This window comes from Pararge aegeria, chromosome 10, assembly GCF_905163445.1.
Source record: "Pararge aegeria chromosome 10, ilParAegt1.1, whole genome shotgun sequence".
Classification (NCBI taxonomy): Eukaryota; Metazoa; Arthropoda; class Insecta; order Lepidoptera; family Nymphalidae; genus Pararge; species Pararge aegeria.
This window is the reverse complement of record NC_053189.1, coordinates 9,230,028-9,253,386: the sequence shown is the minus strand read 5'-3', so window position 1 is coordinate 9,253,386 and position 23,359 is coordinate 9,230,028. Positions and strand designations below refer to the sequence as shown.

The window sequence follows — 23,359 nt, the reverse complement described above, 5'->3', positions numbered from 1 at the left end:
AGTAGTTAATTATTGAGAATTTCAACAACTTACGTTGTACAAAATATTGTGGTAAATATAACCTTACTTCCTTGTATCTCCATACTTCCTTGTTTATTTTTCAAGCCTACTCTAACAATATTTATATATGGCGCTTCTTTTAAGAGTTACCCTGATGCAAATGTGGCGCCATCCTAATTTAATACATTTTGACGACACTTTTTCATATACACAGATGACTCTCCTTAACTCTACCCTCCATATTTTTAATGCAAAATAAGATCTGGAATTGCATCAGACTAATTCAGCGTTCATTACGTAAAAATAAAATCATTACGTGCGCCAGGTTTTAGAAAGCACCAAATGAAATTCAACTTATTTTCAATACATCCTCTTATTGATTTTGCCAAATTTTGTTAGCATTGCTCATACTGTGTTTGTGCCTGTGTAATTTTGTTAAATCGAGAGGAAAACCAAAAAAAACGATGCGAAATGATAAGTTAGTGTAGTGGGCATGTTAAAACCGCCCTTATTCGTGTGCGAGGCCGCGAATCAGCCGCGACACACAAGTGCAACCAATTCACATATTTTTCTCGCTTAGCACATGTTCGCACCTTGTTCCCACAGTTTGGTGTTTTGTTGAACACGCCCAATTGGGTGTTTGAGGTGGGAACTTGACAATTTTTACTGCAATACACGCAGTAATCTTTAACCTTACAGCACTTATGCTAAGTAAGACTAAAGGGCATGCTAAGAATGCGTGAAAGCAATGAAAACTAATTTGTTCATAACAGCCTTTCGTTCTCTTTACAGCAAAATAAAATTTACTTTTTACTTTTAAAAACATTTAATCCTAGCACACAAAGATTGTTGCAATATTACACTATATTATTTATAGAAGCCCTTGTCTTTTCAAATCCTCATACGTCTTCCTGTTAACAACATTTCCTTGCGAATCCTCATATTCTTCATCATTCTCTGCCACAAATCTCTCACCCTCCTTTTGGTTTTTAATTTTTTCCCACACTGAAATAAAAGAAATACTTAGTTTATATTTGTATTATTAATAAAATTTTGGAACCTCAATTCAGATTACCTAAAAAAATATTGGATAATAGATTAGATTAAATTAAACCTGTCTAAATAGACAAACAATCGATCTGCAGGTTTACTAACATTTCCTAAAGCAATATTAATTTAAATGTTTAATGGCACAATTTAGCGTACCTAAAATAATTTTACTTTAAGCTGTGGTAGTAGGTTTCAATACTCAAATACATGTAGTTACCTTAGTTTAAACTTCTGTCTGTTATAATATTTGACAAAAGATTTATTCAGACTATTAGAGAGAGTTTATCCACCAAGGCGGGTTGACAAAGAGGTGTGTACTTACAAGCAAGAGCATCCTCAATCTGTGTAACATTGGCGAAATGAGCCGTGTTGGGAATGCCAAGACACCGCATGCCGTGAGCGTGCCGCCACTCGGCGAAGTGACGCTGGAATGCTTTGGGCCCCTTGTATGTGAAATTACCACATATTTCGCACGAGTAACTGATATTCAGCCCGTGCAGTTTGTACAACCAATATGGAATGGGCTGAAAATAAAATAAAATAATTTTAATTCATTCGGTTTCCTTTACACAGTGCCGGAGATGAATTATCGCTCAACATGGTCGCTCACACAGCTTAGTAAGAAAGCGTTAGTGAGAGGTCTGGAATTAATTACAGTAATCATAAGATCCCCGCCTGAAATACTAAATACCCGTATTAAACCGATTTAGAAGAAAAATGTACGCGATGTGTTTCCTCTGTTATCTTAATGGCCGGTCATTTGATGTGATTTGAATCGTCTTGTTAAGAAAACATTACCCTTACAGCATGTTATGTTATGAAAAATTACTAGTACGAGATATACGGGAGAGACTTACGCGTATGAGTAAGGTAACCGCAGGGCCAATATAACCCTACGTTAAGACCTTTAATTAACGCGGCTGAATTCACGGGGACGGAGCCCTAACCATCTGTGGCTGCATCATCAATTAGCAGGCGAGATTCAAGGGCTATCTTGTATCGAGATATAAAAAAAGGTAACTAATAGAATTACCTTTCCGTCCCAACCCAACGGCAAGTTCTTCGGGTTGTATGGCACTTCATCGTCGTCCGAGTCGACGTCGCCTGTAACGGACGTGTCACTCTCTTCATCGCTCTCGTCACGACGCTCGCCTGCGGCTCGGGCGGCGCGTCTTGTCACGTTTTCAATTGTGGCTGCACGAGTACTGCTCACTATATTTGCGAATCTGTTGCAAAAATATTTTTTACTATATTAGGTTACTGCGGGTTTTTACACATAAAAAAACACATCCGAATCGGTCCACCCGTTTGGTCGCTGCTATAGCACAGAGACCAACACACAGAAAGACAATGCAACCAAACTAATAACGTAACACACATTGTTTTGTGTCCGGGATTAAGAAAGCGCAACGACTAAGTACCACCGAATCGTCGTAAGCGTTCCTACCGCCAAAGGATTAAAGTTTTAAGTACAATGGCGCCTAAATAACGTTTCTATGTTTAGGGGTAGCGTATAAATAATTTACCCTTGACACGTCACAATTATCTCGAGCTATATGTACGTATTGTTAGTAGCGCGACTGGCTTCCTCGTGGTATAGTGTCCCCATATGATTTGCAAGCTCCTATATTATAATCTATCTTAAAAGGGCCTTATGTTAGTCGTTTGATGCCCGTTTTCACGAAAGCTAGGCATCGCCGAAATCGATTTGATGTCTATAGAAAAAACCCATTTCACCAACTCTTAGGTGATAACTAATGGTGAACGGTTTTTTTTATGCCAATACAAGTTAACCCTTGACTGCAATCTCACCGGAACACTAAATAGAATAGAATAGAATAGAATAGAATTTGTTTATTTATCAGAACAACACAAACAGACTTACATACGGAGTAACTTAAACATTTAGGTAGTACTTATTTAATAATAGCTTAAGTCTAAGATTTGTGTCACGTTCACAAAATCACTTAGTGGCACGTTTTTGGTGGTAGAGTGGTAACTAGCCAAGGTCAAAGCCTCCCACTAGACCAGGCCAGAGAAAATTCAGAAATTATAAATTCCTAAACCCGGACCTCATACTTAAATTCACAGCGTTCACCGCTGCGCCAGGGAGGTCGTCGAAAATGGACGTTGATATTTCATATGCCTATGAAATTAGTGACAACGAGCATTAAGAGTCTCAAATATAGCCTTAAAACCAGGTATATAAGTTTTAGTGGTCTATCGTTTTAGTGTTTCCATATTCCTTGAAGATTATAACTGCCTCGTTGGTCTAGTCGTGTGTACGTTCGGCAGATCAAAATACCCTGGGTTCGATCCCCGGGTCGGGCCAATTAATTGTATCGTGTTTTTCTATCAAGACATTCTTAGTACCAGCCCGGATTTTAGAACTTCGCGGTGATTCACCTCCGCGTGTCTCGGAGGGCACCCTAAGCTGTCAGCTTACCTCGGCCAGATCTCTTTGCGGTCGTGTAGGATCTTCCGTAGCATTCGACTATGTGAGTGAGAGAATAGAGAAGGTACACCTGTGTTTGCGCACACGATTGTCCACTATAATATCTCCCGCGTAGTGGCAGATTGCACACCGTGGCCGATATCGGGCAAAATAACTATTTGTTTTTTTAATCAGCAAGTGACGTGCGCGTATAATAATGATATCATTTTTCTTTGATAAACAATGGAATAAGCATTACGATTGTTGTAGATATGATAGTATGAGGAAAACTATTTTAATCAGTGTATGTTCTACAGTTATACGGTTAATTATTTAATTACTATTCCTGATTCATATTATAGAATAGTTTATAAGACTAATTAAATCCCCCGTTAAATGTGAAACATGATATTGAAAATACAATTAGTACGTTAAGTTAAGTTTAGTAAATATGTATGATATATATAAAATATTAATTTGCATAAATAAAAATGGTACACGGTTGCACGTTCATACACAGGAACACACACACACACACACACACACATACACACACGCTTATACACATAAAATTGAATGTTGATAATGTAAACTTCTAAATATGTATCTCTATGTCATTTCTGTCTAATCTCGATGCTCATATGGGAATACACTGACACTGGGTAATCTAACAAGAAAAAAATTGTAATTTTAATCAATTAAATCTATTATTATTATTATATCGCACGTGACTAACTCACGGGAAACACTACGATGCATGCTAAAAATTATCAATTTAGATGTCTGTTGATAAATTAATTTTTCATCCTAGATCCTATCCTAGATGGAAAAAGACTTTTTCATGGTGAAATTCGAAAGTATAGCATGTGGTACTTAACTAGAACGTAAAGAATTGTTAACTGTAACTGTGAACACAGTTAAGATGTGCATAATTTGTAATACCTATTTCACCTGTACAAGCAAACAAATTTAATTTAATTTGACGGCCGATTGGCGCAGTTTTCAGCGACCCTGCTTCCTGAGTCCAAGGCCGTCGGTTCGATTCCCACTACTGGAAATTTTGTGTGATTAGCATGAATGTTTTCCAGTGTCTGGGTGTTTATATGTATATTCTAAGTATTTATGTATATTGTTTATAAAAAATATTCATCAATCATCTTAGTACCCATAACACAAGCTACGCTTAAATTGGGGCTAGATGGCGATGTGTGTATTGTCGTAGTATAAATTTTATTAAAAAAAAAAAAAATTTAATTGCAACATTGAATAACGCAATACTTATATTTATATTGAATTAGCGGGAAAAAATTGAGTGTATATTTTGTTTTAGCACAAAGACAATTTAGAAAAGAAAACTTTACCTGTAAACTTGGGCTTCAATAGCTGCAATATCTTTGTGCCGTTGCTGCGTTGTTGCCTTGGCCTTATTTGCCCCTTTCTTTGCGACCAGAGATTTATCAAGAGCCGTTTGACCTTTCGTGCTAAATAATCTGTAAAAAAAAGCACTCCTTTACCAAAACTGATAAAACATATATTAATTAGGTAAACATGCTTATCAATGCACTTTATAGGTTAACAAGTTTTGTTATCGGAATCAAATAAAATTGGAAACATTTATGCAAAAATTCGTTGAATTGTATTTTCATGTTGATTTATTTTCCAGTGGTTCTATCTTAATTTTAAAATAACTTCATCACAGGCATTAGGTCCATAAATCACGTGAGGTGTTTTTTTTTAATTTTCTGTCCCGGCGTGTCTAATTCTAATCAGTTCCTCCGCGGTTTAGCCGTGAAAAACCAACAAACGTACGGACACAATTATATTAATATTGTGGATTAGTCGTAGAGCAATTAACAGTAATTAGTATATTATAATTATTATTATTCCTGGGACTGTTGTTAATGAATGCTTAGAATCTCACTGTTGATTCAAATGAATCATAACACAACTTGCAACACAAAATACGGACTTTTCTCTGGAAAGTGAAGGTTTTGTGTTGCAAGAAACTATGCGATAATTATGATCAATGAAGTAAATAATATAATCAATAGAAATTATAGATAAGGCTATGAACTTTATTACATCATATCAACTTACTACGTGTTCGTTATTAAATAGTAATTACGGGCGAGAATTTATTATCAACATTTAATCGTACAACAAGGTTAATACTCTTCGAAATGTCGATGGGTTTTACTAAGTTCTGCGTTAGACACGCTTGTCTAGAAAATATATATTTCTATAATGCCTTGTAACACTGACACTGGACAAACGATCAAGGCCTTAACAATCGTATCAGAAACTAACCATACTACATAATTAATAGAAAACATAAAAATTGCGAGAATCTATCTAGCAAGGTTCTACGAATTATGAGATCTGTGTGCCAAGCTTTAGCATTGGCACACACAACATATACATATACATATTATATATAATTGTCATCCACGCATGACATCATACACATATTATATTATATACTTATAGTATATATAATATGTGCAAGGAAATATAAATATTTAATATGCAAACAAGTTTAGTGAACTTTAAATCTAGTTATGAATTAAGGAAATTATTTAAGGAATGCATCCACATCATAACTTTAAGAATTACTCATTTATTGCATTCATTATGGAACGTTATAGAAGATTGGGGGCCAACTGCCACAATACTTGTTACTTGTTACTTGCTGGGATAACCGTACATGTATTATTGGTACCAAAGTAAATTTGTCAGATGGTGCTGCAGTCAGTTTTAACTCATAACTTAGTTGTATCCATACTAATATTATGAATGCGAAAGTGTGTCTATTTGTTCATTTATTTGTTTGTTACCTCTAATCGACTCAACCGCTACAGCAATCTTAGTGAAATTTCACACATACATAGCGTGAATTTTGGAAATTGACATAGGTTTTTTTTATTCCGGGAAAAACACGCTCCCACGGGATTTAAAAGAGAAGAAGTAAAAAAAATGCGGACTTAATCGGGGACAACAGCTAGTTTAATATAGACTATATTTTAATAAAAAAATATTCCTCAATCGCCAATCCACTTTGGAGCAATGTGGTGGGTCTCAGCTCCAACCCGTGTGCCCAGTTGAAAGAACAACTGCGTGAGTTTGTTTCGCCGTTGAAACGGTATTTCATGTGTTGAGTCATTTCATAATACAATTCCATAAATTATATCAGAATGAAGGCCCGATTTCACGGTTGTAACTAAACGCGTTCAAACTGGGTTCAAGGCTGCGGATTGCAAGTTTGAATGTATAGCAAAACGTAATTTTATTAAGTTTTATTTACGGTGAAATCTGCTACATACCTTTGTGCCCTTTCTTCTAAAGTCCCGCCGCATTTTAAACCAAGCGCCATAAGAGCTGACTTCAATCTATCTAACCCAAGTGACGCAAGTTCCTCCCACGACGAGAAGGCGGATAAGTCCAAATGTGCACCTACATTAGTCAAGGCACCGCCGGTTTCTTTCTAAAATTAAATACATAACAAAATAATATTGACAATCTGCTTACCTTAAATAAACAGAAATAAAATGCCGCTCGTTAGATGTCTGGAGTCTCGACCGATTTCACTGTTTCCTTTTTAACTTAATATGTTCATATCGCTCCAAACAAAAAAAATCATATTCCAATTCAAAATTCATTTATTTCAAGTAGACCTACTATATAAGCACTTTTGAAACGTCAACTATGTATGTTTGTAGCGACTCTACCACCGGTTGAGACAGAGAGACCACAGAATTAAGAACATGCAGAAACCGTGTACACGACTAATATTGAAGCATCAAAAACCACTCCACTTTAGTAGTGTCTCATGAACAGGTGGTCACTTCATTCCATTTTGCAACTGACCGTAATTATTTTACCTATAATGATTTAATCGTTTACATTAAAATGGGGAAAATGGGAAAGTTCTTGAGCTAGTAACATTCCGCGGGTGGTTTTACAGTTTTTGGACACAATGCACTTCATAAAATAATGGCTGAATGTCTGTGGTTCCAAATATGGTTATTAATGAAAAAAATTGATACGTTGTCGCGGAAAACAGATAAACACAGAAAATTGAAACTGCGTTTCACTATGAAGTTTGTATGATTTAGTGACCGCTGACCAAGATTGAGTCGAATGGCACAAAATCGTCCGAAAGGTCGTAAGTGAAAGGGGTCACGTCCCTCAGCAATCAGGAACACGACGTAGAGAGAGAGAGAGAGAGAGAGACCAAGATGGACAAAACAAAATCGTGGCATTTCGGAGCTAAACAGCCAAACTGATTTGCGCAAAAATGAGGCAATCTTTCAGCCCCCAGTTGAGTCAGTTAAACGCCGTGTAATATTGAATTAAACGCCATGTTTAGCTAAGCGCGGTTTATTATGGCATTTACAAGCCTGTATTCAAGTTTGAAAAAGACATGTTGTATCGAACCCACACGACAAGATATCATTTTGCTTTAATGCGATATAATCTAATACTTTATGAAGCTGTAGAGTTTGTTTGTTTACTTGAACGCGATTATCTCAGGAACTACTGGTCCGATTTGTTAAAATATTACAGTGTTAGATAGCCCATTTATCGAGGAAGGCTATAGGATATATCATCACGCTAAGACAAATGGGAGCATAGCACCAATTAAGAATGTTTCAAAAACGGGGTTTCGCTGCGTAAATGATAATAATTAGCTAAAATTAATATAATATTTAGTTTCGATAAAATCATGTAAGATAAAATTGTTCCTTTTTAAAAGTTCTGACAGCATATATCTATCATTCTTTTAAGATTGACTTAAACGCGGACGAAATCGAGAGGGACCGCTTGCATCACATAAAACGCTTTGTAATATTGAATTAAACGCTGTGTTATATTGAATTAAACGCGGTGTAATAACGACCAAAAGGAAATAATATATATAATATACGTACCGGCCAACCAGGAAACATCCCAGGTTCCCAAACTTTAAGAAACTCCTGATGCGCCGCAGCCATTTCTTGCGCCTGATCTTGAAGGGGCTTCACTCTACTCACGAAGTCTTTGAGATACGTCAGCAGTGCCCTTATATAGTTCCTGTATTCGCTGTTCTTGCGCTCTCGCGGTATGTCAAAAAGATGGTCGAATAAACTTAAATACGTAATGTAATCGACTTTCTGAAATTATGACAATAAAGTTAGCCTATAATCTTTCCTTACGCTAGAGTTTGTCGCATTCAAACTTACTAAATCTGTAGCTTTATATCATGAAGTTTAGGTTTTTTCGAATTTCCAAAAACGATTGAATGAATGTTTGAACGAATGAATACACTTTTATTGTAGACCACAAAAAGTACATAAAGCAAAAAATCAATAACAACACAGCCTAAAACAATGTTGCGGCTTGTGTAAGTTACAAAAATACATGAAAATGAAAAAGTATGTAATATTTAATATAAATCTAGTTGAGTACTGTGGTTTACCATTAAGGAAGTAAAAAAAAAACAGTTCCAACTGTTTATATTATGATAATACCTCTATTCCCTTCAAGTTGATATATTTTTCATAACATTCGTGCAAGTCTAAGTATTTTCCATAGCCCTCCTCATCGGAAAACTCAACTGGTGCTGTAATAAAAGAATTATATCAGCATACTCACCATTTTACGTCTATTGACCCCCCTGTTTTCAAGTGTATGTTACGGACATTCAAGAAGTATCTATCTACCTTTTTAGGTTATTGTTATTATCCGCTAAGAAAGAGTTTAGAGTTTAGAAAGAGTTTTTAATATATCCATGCAGGAGGGGTGAATAAGAGAAACAAAGTGCTATTTTTTAAAATAAAATAACTCTTACACAGTTTCATTTGTAGAGTAGGAGGTAAAAGATTGTATGCTTTCGTTTTATATTATAAATAATGGTCAGTAACAAAGTCAGGACTACTTTTTTTTTTCCACTCAAGTTAGCCCTTGACTGCAACCTCACTTGTTCTACGTGATGATGCAGTCTAAGATGGTAGCTGACTAACCTGTTAGGGAGTATGGCCGTTATAATAAAAAAATAAATAAATATACTAAGACAATACACACACCGCCATCTAGTCCCAAAGTAAGCGTAGCTTGTGTTATGGGTATACTAAGATAACTGATGAATATTTTTATGAATTGTATACATAAATACTTATAAACACATATAATACACATATAAACACCCAGACACTAAAAAACATTCATGTTCATCACACAAACATTTTCCAGTTGGGGGAATCGAAGGCACGGCCTTGGACTCAGAAAGCAGGGTCGCTGCCCACTGCGCCAATCGGCCGTCGTTTTATTAAAGTCATACTCCTAATCGGTTTCCACGCGACATCCTGACGCATCCCACCAGACCAGACCATTGAAAATTCAGAAATAATAAATTCCTAAATTGCCCTGCCAGGAATCGAAACCGGGTCATCTCACTTAAATTCACTGCTTAACTACTGCTAGTAACAAAGTCAAAGTCAAAGTCAAAAATATCTTTATTCAAGTAGGCCCACAGGTGGCACTTTTGATGTGTACATAAGAACCACACAGTAGTGAGATGATGGCGATAACCACATTCGTTAGCTTAAAACTAAAGCTACGAGGGTTCCAAACACGTCCTGGTCTAAGAAGAAGCCCACAACAAACCTAGCCGGGTGTTTTTTTTTGTTATCACCATCTCACAATCTCATTTTAAATTATTAGAAGAGCAATCTGGTTAGAGTAATAATTTACACCCAAGCTTTTTTATCGTTTACGTAGTCCTTTATACTATAATAGGACTTTTCTATAAGCTTACGTTTAATACAAACTTTGAACTTTATAAGAGACATCTCCAAGATGACAATTGGTAGTTTATTGTAGAATTGTATGCAATTTCCTTTAAACTAATTATGAATTTTATGTAACCTAGTATATTGCACTAACAATGTGTGTACTTAAATTACTATTATTTGTCTGCACACATAAGGCAACTTCTATTCAGGATGGCAATCAATGACAAACAAGGGAGAAATGACAAAATACAATTAATTTTAATTTCTACTTACTTGTATAATCTTCGGAGGGATTCTCTCTCATTTTCGCAATTTCCTCAAATTCAACTGACATAGGTACACATATCTGAAAAAAAACCATACATTGTAAGGAAACTCTTGTTTTTACTTCTAAGAACACTGTTAAAAATATGTAATATTATGTAGGTATGTTAAAACTGGAACATATGTTATTTATATTTACAGTCATAACTCTGAATCTACAACTATCTTTTATTTTTTTATTTTTGGTATCCTAGTACCCCTTCTCCATATTATCTTGAGTAAAAGTAATGAAAACATAATAATAATACAACATGGTGATAGCCTAGTCTTCACACTTATGTCTTCACTTTGGGACCAAATTTGATCTCCGGCACACACCTCTATCTTTTTGGAGTTTTTCGTTTTAATTTAAAAAAATATATATATTATACACTTGCTTTAACAATGAAGGAAAACACATGAGGAAAACTGTGTCTTAGAGGTTTCCATGATGACCTCAAAAAGCATGTGAAGTCTACTAAACTGCACACTTAAGGCCATGGTAACCAAAACAGGTGAAGGAAGCTGTAAGGACACCTGCAAGGATGTATGAAGTCAACCAATGTGCTAGCGTAATTGGCTAGCGTAGTGGACTATGGGTTAGTTCCCTTTTCAATCTGAAAGGTATCAGTCCAATGGCAACAGTTGGAGGAGACCTTTGCCAAAATGCACACAGAAACAAGGGACATTTTATGACTTGTTTTCTGCAATAGTATAGTAGCCAATGACCTCTTAAATTGTGCACCCCCTCTGTGAACTGTCCACTCTAACATACATAATCAACTATTGATCAACAAATAATATAACTTAAATCTATTTTCACAAACCTCATTGGGATGTTTTCTATGAAATTCTTTAATCTGTTTAAGTCTTGCATAGAACTCCTGAAACTCATTAGGACCAGACAAAGCTGCAATTTCCTCTTTGCGCAAACCATCTTTGTCTTCATACAGCTCTTTAAGCCTTATTGAAGATTCTATGTACCTCTGTAAAAGTAATTTAAAAGCACTTCTGTTTAAAGTAAAGAGATAAAATTATTGAGTAAGATATTACATCAAAAGCAATATTTATAATCAATTCAATAATTTGAGATTTGACATATATAGGTAGATCAGCTCATACTCTTGATACAGCAAATAAAGTTCTTATAATATTAATTAATTAATATTATTAATTTGCCAAATAGCATCCTTGATGAAAAGAATGTGGGTAAGCAGTAATAGCATTCTGAAAGCACTAGTAAATCGATACAACTCTCCAATTTACATGTTGTATATTAAACTCCACGTAGGGCTGCCTGGACGCAGAAATTTTAATTTGTAACTTTTTTCTTATATTAATATTTAATATAACTTTTTTTTATTTAGTTAAGTTTTTAATTATTCTATTTATGGTATAGTGTAGTGTGTAGTGACGGGTCATAGATACCAAATTATTTAATTAATTAATTTTTGTCTGCATACACATCTGCTAAAAACATTTTTCGAAAAAGTAACCCCTCAGTTTTATAATTTTAGTATAGAAAGTACAACTTATTTTTATTACAGCAGTTTACACAGCTTGTTGGAGTTCACTTTCCTGTTGTCATTACCTAAGCATCTATGATTGGTGTAAACGTCGATACCATTAGACAATTTTTTTTCTATTTTACCTAAACATTTCAAACCATTATTTAACTTACGTCATGTAAATTTTTAAGACGGTGGTCTGCATTGATAGTTTCGCGATGCTGAAAGTAAAATTTTAGGTTAGTTTTCATAGATTATTTTGGTATATACTATTTCATTACAATTCAAGATTTAACAAAAAAAAAATCCTCATTAACATACCCCAGTCTTTTTGTGCAAAATCTCTTTAACCATTGCATCCATAGCTCGTTCCCTCTCTTCATGGTAACTTCGTTGTTGTTCCAATATAGTCTCCATTTTCAATAGTTGTATTCTTACGTAAAATATTATAGGAGAACGCTTTTGATTATTATTCTTATTTAGTTAGTTAATTAACAAGATTTTACGTTATTTTAGAAGAAAACAGTAAAGTATTATTGTAAACAAGCAAAGCGAGCACAAAGTTTAGCTGTTTTAGATTTGTGACATTGACAAATTATATTTTTTTATTGTCTGTTTTCTTTCACGTTTGGTAGAGACAAAGGTATATCACTGTACAGCCATGTCTTAATTGTAATCTTATTTGATTGTAAGGCATAAAGCCATTCAACAAAAGGGCCGCTTCTGAGGCATTAGCACTCAACAGAAAAAACCTATGCATCCTAGTGCGAGCGCTTACGGGGCACCGTGGGCTTAACAGACACATGTTCAACCTAAAGCTGCAGGACACAGATCTATGTAGACTCTGTAAGGAGGCTGCGGAGACGCCGCTGCATTTGATCTGTTCCTGCCCCGCGCTGATGCATAAACGCAGCACTCTTTTGGGGAAGCACATAATGCGACCAGAGGATGCTAAACTTCTTCCAGCAAGGAAAGTGCTGCTTTTCCTGAAGGCGACCAACGCTTGCTGGGATATCTAGACAGCAGCGTCACAATAGATCGTAGCCGGTCGACGTGACACCAGGGACCAGACGAACCTGAGCCGCAAGCAGAAGAAGAAGAAAAAGGCATAAAGCCATGTCATTAGTGTTTAAATTTTCACATTCAATCTCATTGTAAGACGTAAAACCATGTCCTAACTCTTAAATATTTATATCCAATGCCATAGTAAGGCATAAAGCCATGTCTTCAGAGGAGTATTTTTTCCTAATTTGGATAATTAAATGTATTAAATTGTTGATGTAATATATAATTTTGTAAGCTTCAGACTTCTGTAAAAGCTCATGAATAGTGCGCATCGTAATAATCTTTGGTGGTTTATAAATCTGATAATTTGACAATGTACGGAAAAAAAGCAGGAACCCCCGAAGCAAAAAGGCGCGCCTATAAGCAAAAGTCTAACCTATCTTATATCTTCTATGACAAACATCCACACACAACAATTTCACACATCCAATCCTTATTTTCCCTGTTTCAATTGATATCTCCGCCCTCTGCAGTCTGCAGCCTCTACGAACACCGTAGACTCACGCACCTACTGAAGAGTGAAGACTCGATGAACGCTTGCACTTCCTTTTCTTCCCCTCCACGTTACTTCAGACTCTCCTTCTCTATATATCTAAAACCAAAACTTCGTGAGATCCAAAAAACGCGCCCTCACGCCGCGTTTTCCCGCCGTTCTTTATTTACGTTAAACATAGAACTTGGCCACAGATATCTATTATTTATTGCGTAGCTAAAGAGAATTTATGTTTTGAATTTAATTTTGCTTCATATATATATATATATAGACTTCAATATTTTTACACTGTACTTCCTAAATCCTACTTTGAATTTTTTTTGTTTTTCAGTTCATTTAAGTTCAAATTATTATGTTACATAATAAGATAATATTAAAATTATCAGATCACCTACATTACCTAATATGGCTATGCAGTATGTTTTTATCTTGAAATTGTTTAAAACCATTCAATCTCTAATCTAGAATCATTAACTGTAACTCTCGTATTGCATTTGTTGATCTGAAAGTACTTATCTCAAAAATAAACATAAACAGGTTTACAGGTCACTGTGGTTTACTTTTTAAGAAAGTCTGGTATGGGCTTAAATATTTCAGTTTTTACTTGAAAATAGTGAATCACAATTTGATTTCTAGATCACTACCTTCTATAGGTTCATATCATACTACCTGAACATAATCATGTAGCTTATAAAAATATTAAAAAGTAGTAACAAATAGCTGCTTAAAAAAAATACAAATAAATAACTATACCACACCATAATCAAAAACAAGATTTTATTAATCACTTACAATGTTTTGTTCACATCATGATTTATCATCTCATATGTATAAGAAAATAATACAACTTCAACTTAAGGAATGTGTAAAAACAAATGTTAGCCAGGACAGTCTTTACTTGAAATAATTATTTTTAATGAAATAAATAAGATTATCTTAAATGTAACATGTGATAAATGCTTTCTACAAGTTCAACAAGAATGTTAATAATATATGAGAGAACTACTTTTTTGTCACATTATGAATGTGGAACACTCAACATTTGATACCTAGTACATATTTAAAATAAATCTAGAAATATGACCTGACAAATCTACATTTTCATTTAGGCTTAGTGACAAAAGATGATCAAAATGAGTGACTTATTTCTAACTTTCAACACACATCACATACAAAATGAATTATCTAAATACCTACAGCTCATCATGTGTGGCTTCTTGTGTTAGGTTAGAGTCATCACAAGCAGCTGGTGTAGTTAATTCTATTTTATATTCACAACGGAATGGTTCTGTGACTGATGTTAACTTAGATTCCAAACCACAATTAATATTGACAATAGACATTCTACTCGGTCCATTCCAGCAGGCCATTCCATTTGTGTACTTCATAACTGAGTACTTGTTACCTTCTCTTCCAGCCCATTCTCCCCATTCGCCAAGTCCAACTTCCATGCCCCCATTCTTTGACTTTTGAGTGACTTTCTGGAAGAGACATAGTTTATAAATATACTCCTTGTCTTCATATTCTAAACATTGACCATCTAGGGTGGCATATTCCTGCTGTAAACCATAATCTTTTTCAAGGTTTTGCTGGAATGTTCTTATGTTGGATTCTATTTCCCGTACAGTACGTTCGGCATCTGTAAGCTGGCGTCTTGCCTCTGTAGCTTCATCAATCAATTTTTGTGTTTCATCATCATACGCTCTGGATTGCTCTGGTTCAACATCCTGCTCATCTGCGTCATCATGTGGGATTTCTTCAATGTTTTCATCATCACCACCTACATCTTCTGTGTCCTCAACTCTTTGAGTCTCTTCTTCTTCATCAACTTCAGGTTCATCATCTTCTTCTTCTTTAACAGCTGGACGGAACATACCTTGGTCTAACATTAATAAGGGTTTTACCATCGGCCAAGTTGTTGACATAAAGTCTTCCATATTTACACTATCTTTGTCACCAAAGAAATGCAGAATTTCCTCTTGATCAACTTCACCGTCCTTATTCTTATCAAAAACATTAACTACTTTAATTTCATCAGTTGTTAATACACCATCACTGTTTGAATCAAACCTAGCAAACTGTTCACTTGCTTCCGTCTCTTGTTGCTGTCGCTCTAACTCTGCTTTCCTCTGCCTATCTTTCTCTTCTGCATCTCTGTACACTTGAAGAGCTTCATTTTCTTTGGCTTCCAATTCAGACTTTAGCACCTCTTTCTCATTTTTAATTATTTCAGCTTCAGCTTTATCTTTTTCTAATTGTAATAGCTGCAGAGCCATTTCACTCCGCTTTTTATTACCTTTCTCTATTAGTTCTAATCTTATATGGTTTCCAGACTTATGTAGGTCTGCCAATTGTTGCGCCTTGGCTCTAGCTTCTTTACCCAATTCTTCGCAAATATTCGAACACGTACCGGGCGTAGCGTACTCGTCCGTACCATCACAGCAATCACAGATACCATCATTAACTCGAGAGCTAGGAATGTTTTGCGGTCGATGTCCTGCATTTGTACAGTAAAAAACTCCGTTCAAACATGCAGCAGTTCCTGGTTCATCACTGCCATCGAAGCAGTCACAGTAGTCGTCATTTACATAGCTGAAAGGAATAGTGCTTGTTCCGTCGAAACACGTAAAATCTTTAGTCGGCGAATAGAGCGACGCTTTAGATAAAGAAACTCCGCGCGGACGCGGTACGTCCGTTTGAGCCGAAATTATGAACGTAAATATGACTATTGTTAGCGACTGTAGTTGCCTAATCCAAGCAGAATAAATCATGATTAACTGCAACACCTACTCTTGAACAAGTAATCAGTAAATATGAATTAAAACTTGATAAATATAACGTGTAGAAAAATGACAGCCGCTGACGATGACCGAATGACCGAATGACATTCACTAAGATGACGTTGTTGACACCTTGATATTGACAACTGCCCTAAAGAGTAGAAGCTCATATCATCATAGACGAAAATAATTGATGTTGGTCGTCTGTGATCGTAGTTGTCTACGGCGAAATGTCGCTTTTTCTGGTTTTTGCAGCCTTGAGCCTTTCAATAAAAAGTTATCTGTGGTGTCTGGTATGATGATTGATGATCGTCTGTAACCGTATTTATATTTTTAGGTTATATTTTTAAAATTGTATTCATTATTTTATTTTGATGGTATTCATTTTATTTGTGTGTTTGATCAGACACGATGGGAGGCGATGAAAATATTTCCCATTTCACTTTTTCTATGTTAGAAAGTAAAGTTGACAGTCGCATCTTGAAATCACTAAAATCAATGGGGTTTCTAAAGCCAACACAAATTCAAGCCAAAGCATTACCCCACATGCTTCTTGGGCACGATATCATCGGTGCCGCGAAGACGGGCAGTGGGAAAACTTTGGCGTTCTTAATACCAGCTGTAGAAAAATTAATCAACATGGAATTCAGTAAGAAACATGGTAAGATTAAGAGTAAGATGTTCAATTTTCGCATAGTCAGCCGAACGGTGGTTTTGTGCGATTTAAGGAGAACAAAGAGAGGAAGCTGGTATGCGTGCGAGTTTTCCATAATGTTCTTGGAAGATTGTTAAGTCTACTAATCCACACATTCCTTAACACCTTAGCACATTCTGAGAGGAGAACCGTGCCCCATAGTAGGCATGTAACGGTTTGATAATGATGATGTGCTAAACCTATACTAGGTGAATAAGGTAAGAGGACTATTCATCTGAATCTGGCGAAAAAATCTTACATGTAGCCCAAATTTGCATTGGATACTACTGCTAGTTTTGTCAGTTGTTATGGAATTAAATATTTTTAACTTAGATCTAGTGCATAGTTACTAAACCAATAATAGGTACTAAGTACTGCAATTTCAAAGTTCTAAGATTTAGATGTTATGTATACACACGCTTAGGTCTTTTATGCTTTTTATCAACCTCAACCAAACCTTTGTATATGTTACATAGTGTGCTGAGACTCCTTTTGAAAAATACCTTTTTGTTACATAATATAATTAGGTACTAAGACATGTTTCAGGTGTTGGTTGTTTGATTATTACTCCAACCAGGGAGTTAGCTCTACAAATTAATGTGGTGCTCAAGAAACTGTTGACGGAAATTAATTTAACACACAGCTTGCTTGTTGGAGGTGAAAAGAAATTGAAAGAAATTGCATCATTGCAAAAAGGTAACTTTCTAACAAAATTGTTAGCTTAAGCATTATTAAATTTCTAGCAGTGCATGTACATACAACTTCTACTATTTAATTATTGTAAACTGATAAAATACCAACTTTTATCTGCTATGCTACGCAATATACACAGATCCACTTACATTTTTGCCTGTTCTTTTTTTACACATTAGCATTATTTTAAGTAAGTAATACATAGATATTAATTTAAACTCCACTATATATTTAAGCTCCTGCCAATAGTAATTACACAAGCATTTTTGTCAAAAAGACAATTTAGCTGGAATACACGTTTTTTATTGAATGACTGTAATGCACATTCGATTTAAAATAAGCTCTTTGTGTATTTTAGATTTTAGTTGATAATGACTATATAGTAAAACTGTAACGTGTGTGATTATCATTCTTTTGTCTATACTTACCTTTATACATGGATCCCTAAATTTAAAGTATGGCTATATTACAACCTCAATATGTATGTAATGAACAACACTATCCACATGATATTGTTAGGAGAAATAGGGTCATCACATGAAATTAGCATTCATAGCAAGTTATGCAAAATTTGCATAGTACTGATAAAAAGAGAAAACAAAGAAAATAAATAATTAACAAACACATTTAACTTAGAAAAAACAAAATAAATACTCTACAATAAAACAGGTATTTTAATTAAGAGCTTTAATGAATGAATGATATAATTATTTTTTAGGTGTTAATATTATAGTTGGGACACCTGGCCGTATATTAGATCACTTAGAGAATACTTCTGGTTTTAACTGTAATAATCTTAAATGCCTCGTCCTGGATGAAGCTGATAAATTACTTGAAGCTGGCTTTCAGAAACACATTTCTGGAATTATAAGGAGATTGCCAAGTGAGTAAGTCATATTTTATTGTTTTAATTCTCTTTTGTTAGCTTGTGTTCATGCTATAAGGATAAATAAAAACATTAAAAGGAATTTAATGCTTCAGAGCCTACCTTATCGGCTGAATGCTGTCCTACACACCTAAAACTTGTACTTGTTAATAGTGGGCATAATAATGATTATGCCATACAATTCTTCTAAAGTGTAGGCCTTTATTTTTTCTGATTATCATATCATATCATATTCTTATTTCTCTTACAGAAAAAAGACAAACAGTATTATTCAGTGCAACTATAGATGAGAAAGTTGAGAATCTTGCAAGATTGGCATTGAAGGATAACCCTAAATTAATATCTGTGAAAGATGAAAGACAGTCAACAGCTGCAGGTCTAGAGCAAGGGTAATTTTGCAGAACATCTTTTAGTAATTATTTATTTTAAAATAAGCCACTTATTTTACGTAATTTTTGTATCAGCAAATTAATAAAGAAATATATGTTTAGAGTTAGATCAACTGTACGTTGATATTTCAACTATTGTGGTTGGAGGGATTGAATTCATTTATTTTGATCTGTAGAACTATTGTCATAAAATAGGATTAAATGTACGACAAACTGAAAATGAAATTCAAGTTAGACAAAAAGGTAAGTATGACAAAAAAATAATTCGTACAGCTACACTCTTTTACGCAAAGTTACCAGAGTCCATTCATTTATGACCTGTTATATTATTTTTCAGTTATTGCATTTGCCCAGTGGAAAAGAGATTGTGTTGGCTGTATAAAATGCTGAAGAAGTGCAAAAAGTTAAAAGTAATGGTATTCTTTTCTTCCTGCAAATCTGTTGATTTCCACTATGAGTTCTTCAAAGTACATTGTAAGGCAGCAGTAATTAGTATCCATGTGAGTATGAGAATATGTTGAAAAACCTATTAGCAGGGTACCTATGTTATGAGTGCTTGGTGTAAGAGTTGTGTGATTGTCTGTATGTTAGTTAACGTTTTCTCACTACTGTTATACTTTACAATTATGTTGCTATTGGCAGGTTTCATCATCATCATCATCCATAATAGGTGGATATGGTATTGTGTGCTTTAAAAGCCCAGAAAAAAATTTGGTACATCTAGAGGGATACATAGATCTTCCTTCTTCCAATCAAACACGGATTTTTTGTATTAATGTTATAAAATAAGCAAAATTGAGTTTGTATTGTCCTTCTTCTGCTTTCGGCTTAAGTTCCCCTGATCTGACGTCACGGCGAAGCGTCCAGATCTCCCTGCAATTGGTTGCCACCAGAAACTCTTGAGTCTGGTTGTATTATACATATTTCCCCAAAAGCTTGCTAAAGTCAAAGTCAAAAATATCTTTATTCAAGTTGGCCCATAGGTGGCACATTTGATGCGTACATGAGACTTACACGGTAGTGAGATGATGGCGATAACCACATTCGTAAACTTAAAACTAAAGCTACAAGGGTTCCAAACGCTTCCTGGTCTAAGAAGAAACCCACAACAAACTTAGCCGGGTGTTTTTTTTTACGCTACGTTTATGCGTCAATGTGAGGCAGGTACAGATTAAATGCAGTCTTCATACTCCTTACAGTCAGATTCGGCCCTTAAAATTGCTCTTGTATTGACCCTATTTCTTGCAGCAACTTACATTAATAAAATTATATATACTGCTGTCATTTACAGGGTAAGCAAAGTCAACCTAGAAGAAAAGATGCATACCAAACATTTGTTCAAGCAAAAAAAGGAGCATTGTTTTGCACTGATGTAGCAGCTAGAGGTTTAGATATTCCATCAGTCAATTGGATTGTACAGTATGATCCCCCTACAGATATGAAGGTAGCTCATTATAGCCTATATATTTTTTGCTTAACATGGACTCTTTAAAACGAGGAAGTAACCGATTCGATGTTTTTATTTTTGTTTCGGTGATGTTAGTTGGTATTACAATGTTTTTCTTTTCATTTTAAAGGGTCTACTTACATTTAAAGTCAAACAAAGTGGTTGTCTTAAGGTGCGTGAATGCCTAGGTAACCTAGCGTATATAGCCTCATTGCCAAGACTTAAATACTGTGTCTTTATACTCTCTCCCATATTATTTTTATATGAATATTGTATTTTAGGAATACATTCACAGAGTTGGACGTACGGCGAGAGGTTTAAATAACACTGGCAAAGCTGTAATATTGCTACGAGAGGAGGAAGAGAAATTTGTTGAATATTTGAAGAGAGAAAAAGTTTATTTAGACAAATACAATTTTGGCGAAACTCCCGATGATGTACAAAAAATGGTAAGTATAGGTATGTTTGGAGCCTTCTGCTTAAACACAAATAAAAATATCCCTTATCACTTATTAAAAATACTATTTTTAGATGAATAAATAAAAGATTTTAAACTAAGATTTTCGTGGTTAATCAACATTTTGTAAGTCTAGTTCAACGGGTACCATGATAATATTTTGTATTTGTCGACATTTCGACCCAGTTACATGGATCGTGATCGATCACGATCCATGTAACTGGGAAAGAAATATATTTAGATGCTTAGCGAAAACTAGCTGCAAAAAAGAAACAAAAATAGTCTAGATCTAGGCTGATATCTCGGATAACTCAAGTAAAATGCGGTTAAAAAAGGCAATACTAGGAAGTTCCGCCTTTTTGGAAATTGACTGAAATCTATTATAGTGTTTATTAATTTTATAAGCTATTTCCAGCTACAAGACATTATTCAAAAGGACGGCACTATGAAGATTCTAGCTCGAAAAGCATACCTTTCATTTCTAAGATGCTACAAAAAACATCCACATAGTGAAGTTTTTGATATAAAGAACTTGGATTTAAAACTTGCAGCTACAGCGTTCGGATTTTCGGAGCAACCTCACGTCGATTTCCGTATCCTTTCAGAATATATTTTAGTATTATTTGCCGTTTCTCGTATTGAATGAATTAAACAAAAAACATATTCTTTTTTTTCTAATTTTGTCTTTTATAACTATGGGCTATGCCTGAAATAAAGATTATAAAAAATAAATAAAAGAATAGGTAAGATCCTATACAATTTAAATCAAATTTAGAACAGTAAGTTATTTGTTTATACTGAACTAATTTTTTGGACATTTTGTGGAGATTTACAAGTGTCAAACAATTTTGTAGGTGACCCTAATTTGTTTACTGTTAAGGCCCATATCAATTGCTGGCATAATCGCAAAGGTATTGGATATTCTGCTTGACATTCACCTTGCGGAAACGCTGAAGTTTCATGACGCCCAGTTTGGTTTTCAAGCTGGGTTATCTACAGAGACCGCTATACTAAGCCTAAAGCAGACTGTACAATACTACACCAGCAAAAATACTCCGGTGTACGCCTGCTTCCTTGATCTTTCCAAAGCTTTTGACTTAGTATCATACGATGTCCTTTGGGATAAGATGAAGCGAGCGGGCGTGCAACCGGAGGTGCTAAATATTATGCGGTTTTGGTATGCAAACCAACTTAACTGCGTCAGGTGGGGAAGGGAATTTTCTGAGCCTTACAGGTTGGAGTGCGGGGTGAGGCAGGGGGGGTTAACCTCACCTAAGCTCTTCAACCTGTATGTTAATGACCTGATCGTGGAGCTCAGCAAAAAGCCAGTCGGTTGCTGGATTGACGGCATTTGCGTGAATAATTTAAGCTACGCCGATGACATGGTGCTGCTGGGTCCCACGGCCGGTTCTATCAGGGAGTTGTTAAAAGTGTGTGAGGACTATGCTACTAGCCATGGTCTGATATACAATGTGGCTAAAAGTGAATACCTGATCTTTAAGGCCCCACGTAAGCAAGTGCAATACGAGCCAATTATAACACTCAAAGGGGCTGTACTTAATCGTGTGACCCAATTTAAATATTTGGGCCATTATTTAACGGAGGACCTTAAGGATCACGTCGACATAGAACGAGAACGTAGATCTCTGGCTGTCAAATGTAACATTTTGGCCCGCAGGTTCGCTCGATGTAGCAAGGAAGTGAAAGTAACGTTGTTTAAGGCCTATTGTCAAACCTTCTACACGGGAGGCCTGTGGGTTAAATATACTCAAAGGGCACTGAACACATTACGTGTACAGTATAATAATGGGTTTAGGATACTGTTGGGTTTGCCGAGGTTCTGTTCAGCGTCTGGGATGTTCGCTCAGGAGCGAATCGATGATTTTTACGCCATTATAAGGAAAAAGACGGCATCCCTCCTGACAAGGTTGCGGTCGAGCTCAAACAGTATCCTGAATATGTTAGCGGGAAAGTTTGATTCACCTATCTTGCAACACTTCATGTCGGTGCTTGTACGGTGAAGCAAATTATATTGAATTTATTCTTTAATCTAATGTAATCAATTAATACTAACATAGTCGTTTAAGATGTATTACTAACAAAGTGGGACCTTAGTTGTCTTAATAAAGAGATTATTATTATTATTATTATTATTAAATTTATTTCCTTAACTTTTTGATCTCAGTGAAAACTAGGAAACGCAAGCAAACGAATGTTGATGCAACAACTGCAAGTTAAAACTTTGTTATTACGTTATGTATATATTTTATATGAATAAACAACGAATTTAATGTGATTTAAATTTTTTATTTAAAAAATATTAATATTTTCAAATAATTTATACATACACAAGTACTCACAATTTATTTATTGTAACAATATATTAACCA

At 35.1% G+C, this 23,359-nt stretch overlaps 3 protein-coding genes across 3 annotated transcripts; 1 reads left to right on the top strand and 2 right to left on the bottom strand.

Annotated features, from left to right (window-relative positions):
• Positions 1–813: 813 nt before the first annotated feature.
• On the bottom strand, positions 814–12,643 carry LOC120626993 (splicing factor 3A subunit 3). Its single transcript, XM_039894830.1, has 11 exons — positions 12,387–12,643; positions 12,239–12,286; positions 11,385–11,543; positions 10,528–10,600; positions 8,992–9,083; positions 8,413–8,634; positions 6,805–6,965; positions 4,846–4,974; positions 2,084–2,276; positions 1,373–1,574; positions 814–1,005 (listed from the first exon to the last, which is right to left on the bottom strand). Exons 1-11 carry the CDS (start codon positions 12,480–12,482, stop codon positions 872–874), a joined length of 1,509 nt encoding a protein of 502 aa, XP_039750764.1. The 5' UTR covers positions 12,483–12,643; the 3' UTR covers positions 814–871.
• Positions 12,644–14,383: 1,740 nt separating this feature from the next.
• On the bottom strand, positions 14,384–16,517 carry LOC120626905 (glucosidase 2 subunit beta). The gene has a single exon (XM_039894694.1). The coding sequence runs from the start codon at positions 16,392–16,394 to the stop codon at positions 14,817–14,819; it is 1,578 nt and encodes a 525-aa protein (XP_039750628.1). The 5' UTR covers positions 16,395–16,517; the 3' UTR covers positions 14,384–14,816.
• A 171-nt stretch (positions 16,518–16,688) lies between these two features.
• LOC120627031 (ATP-dependent RNA helicase DDX18-like) lies at positions 16,689–23,265 on the top strand. The gene is made up of 9 exons (XM_039894870.1): positions 16,689–17,064; positions 17,644–17,793; positions 18,509–18,673; positions 18,927–19,065; positions 19,403–19,565; positions 20,357–20,509; positions 20,794–20,961; positions 21,385–21,562; positions 23,155–23,265. The coding sequence occupies exons 1-9, from the start codon at positions 16,815–16,817 to the stop codon at positions 23,205–23,207; spliced, it is 1,419 nt and encodes a 472-aa protein (XP_039750804.1). The 5' UTR covers positions 16,689–16,814; the 3' UTR covers positions 23,208–23,265.
• Positions 23,266–23,359: the final 94 nt, after the last annotated feature.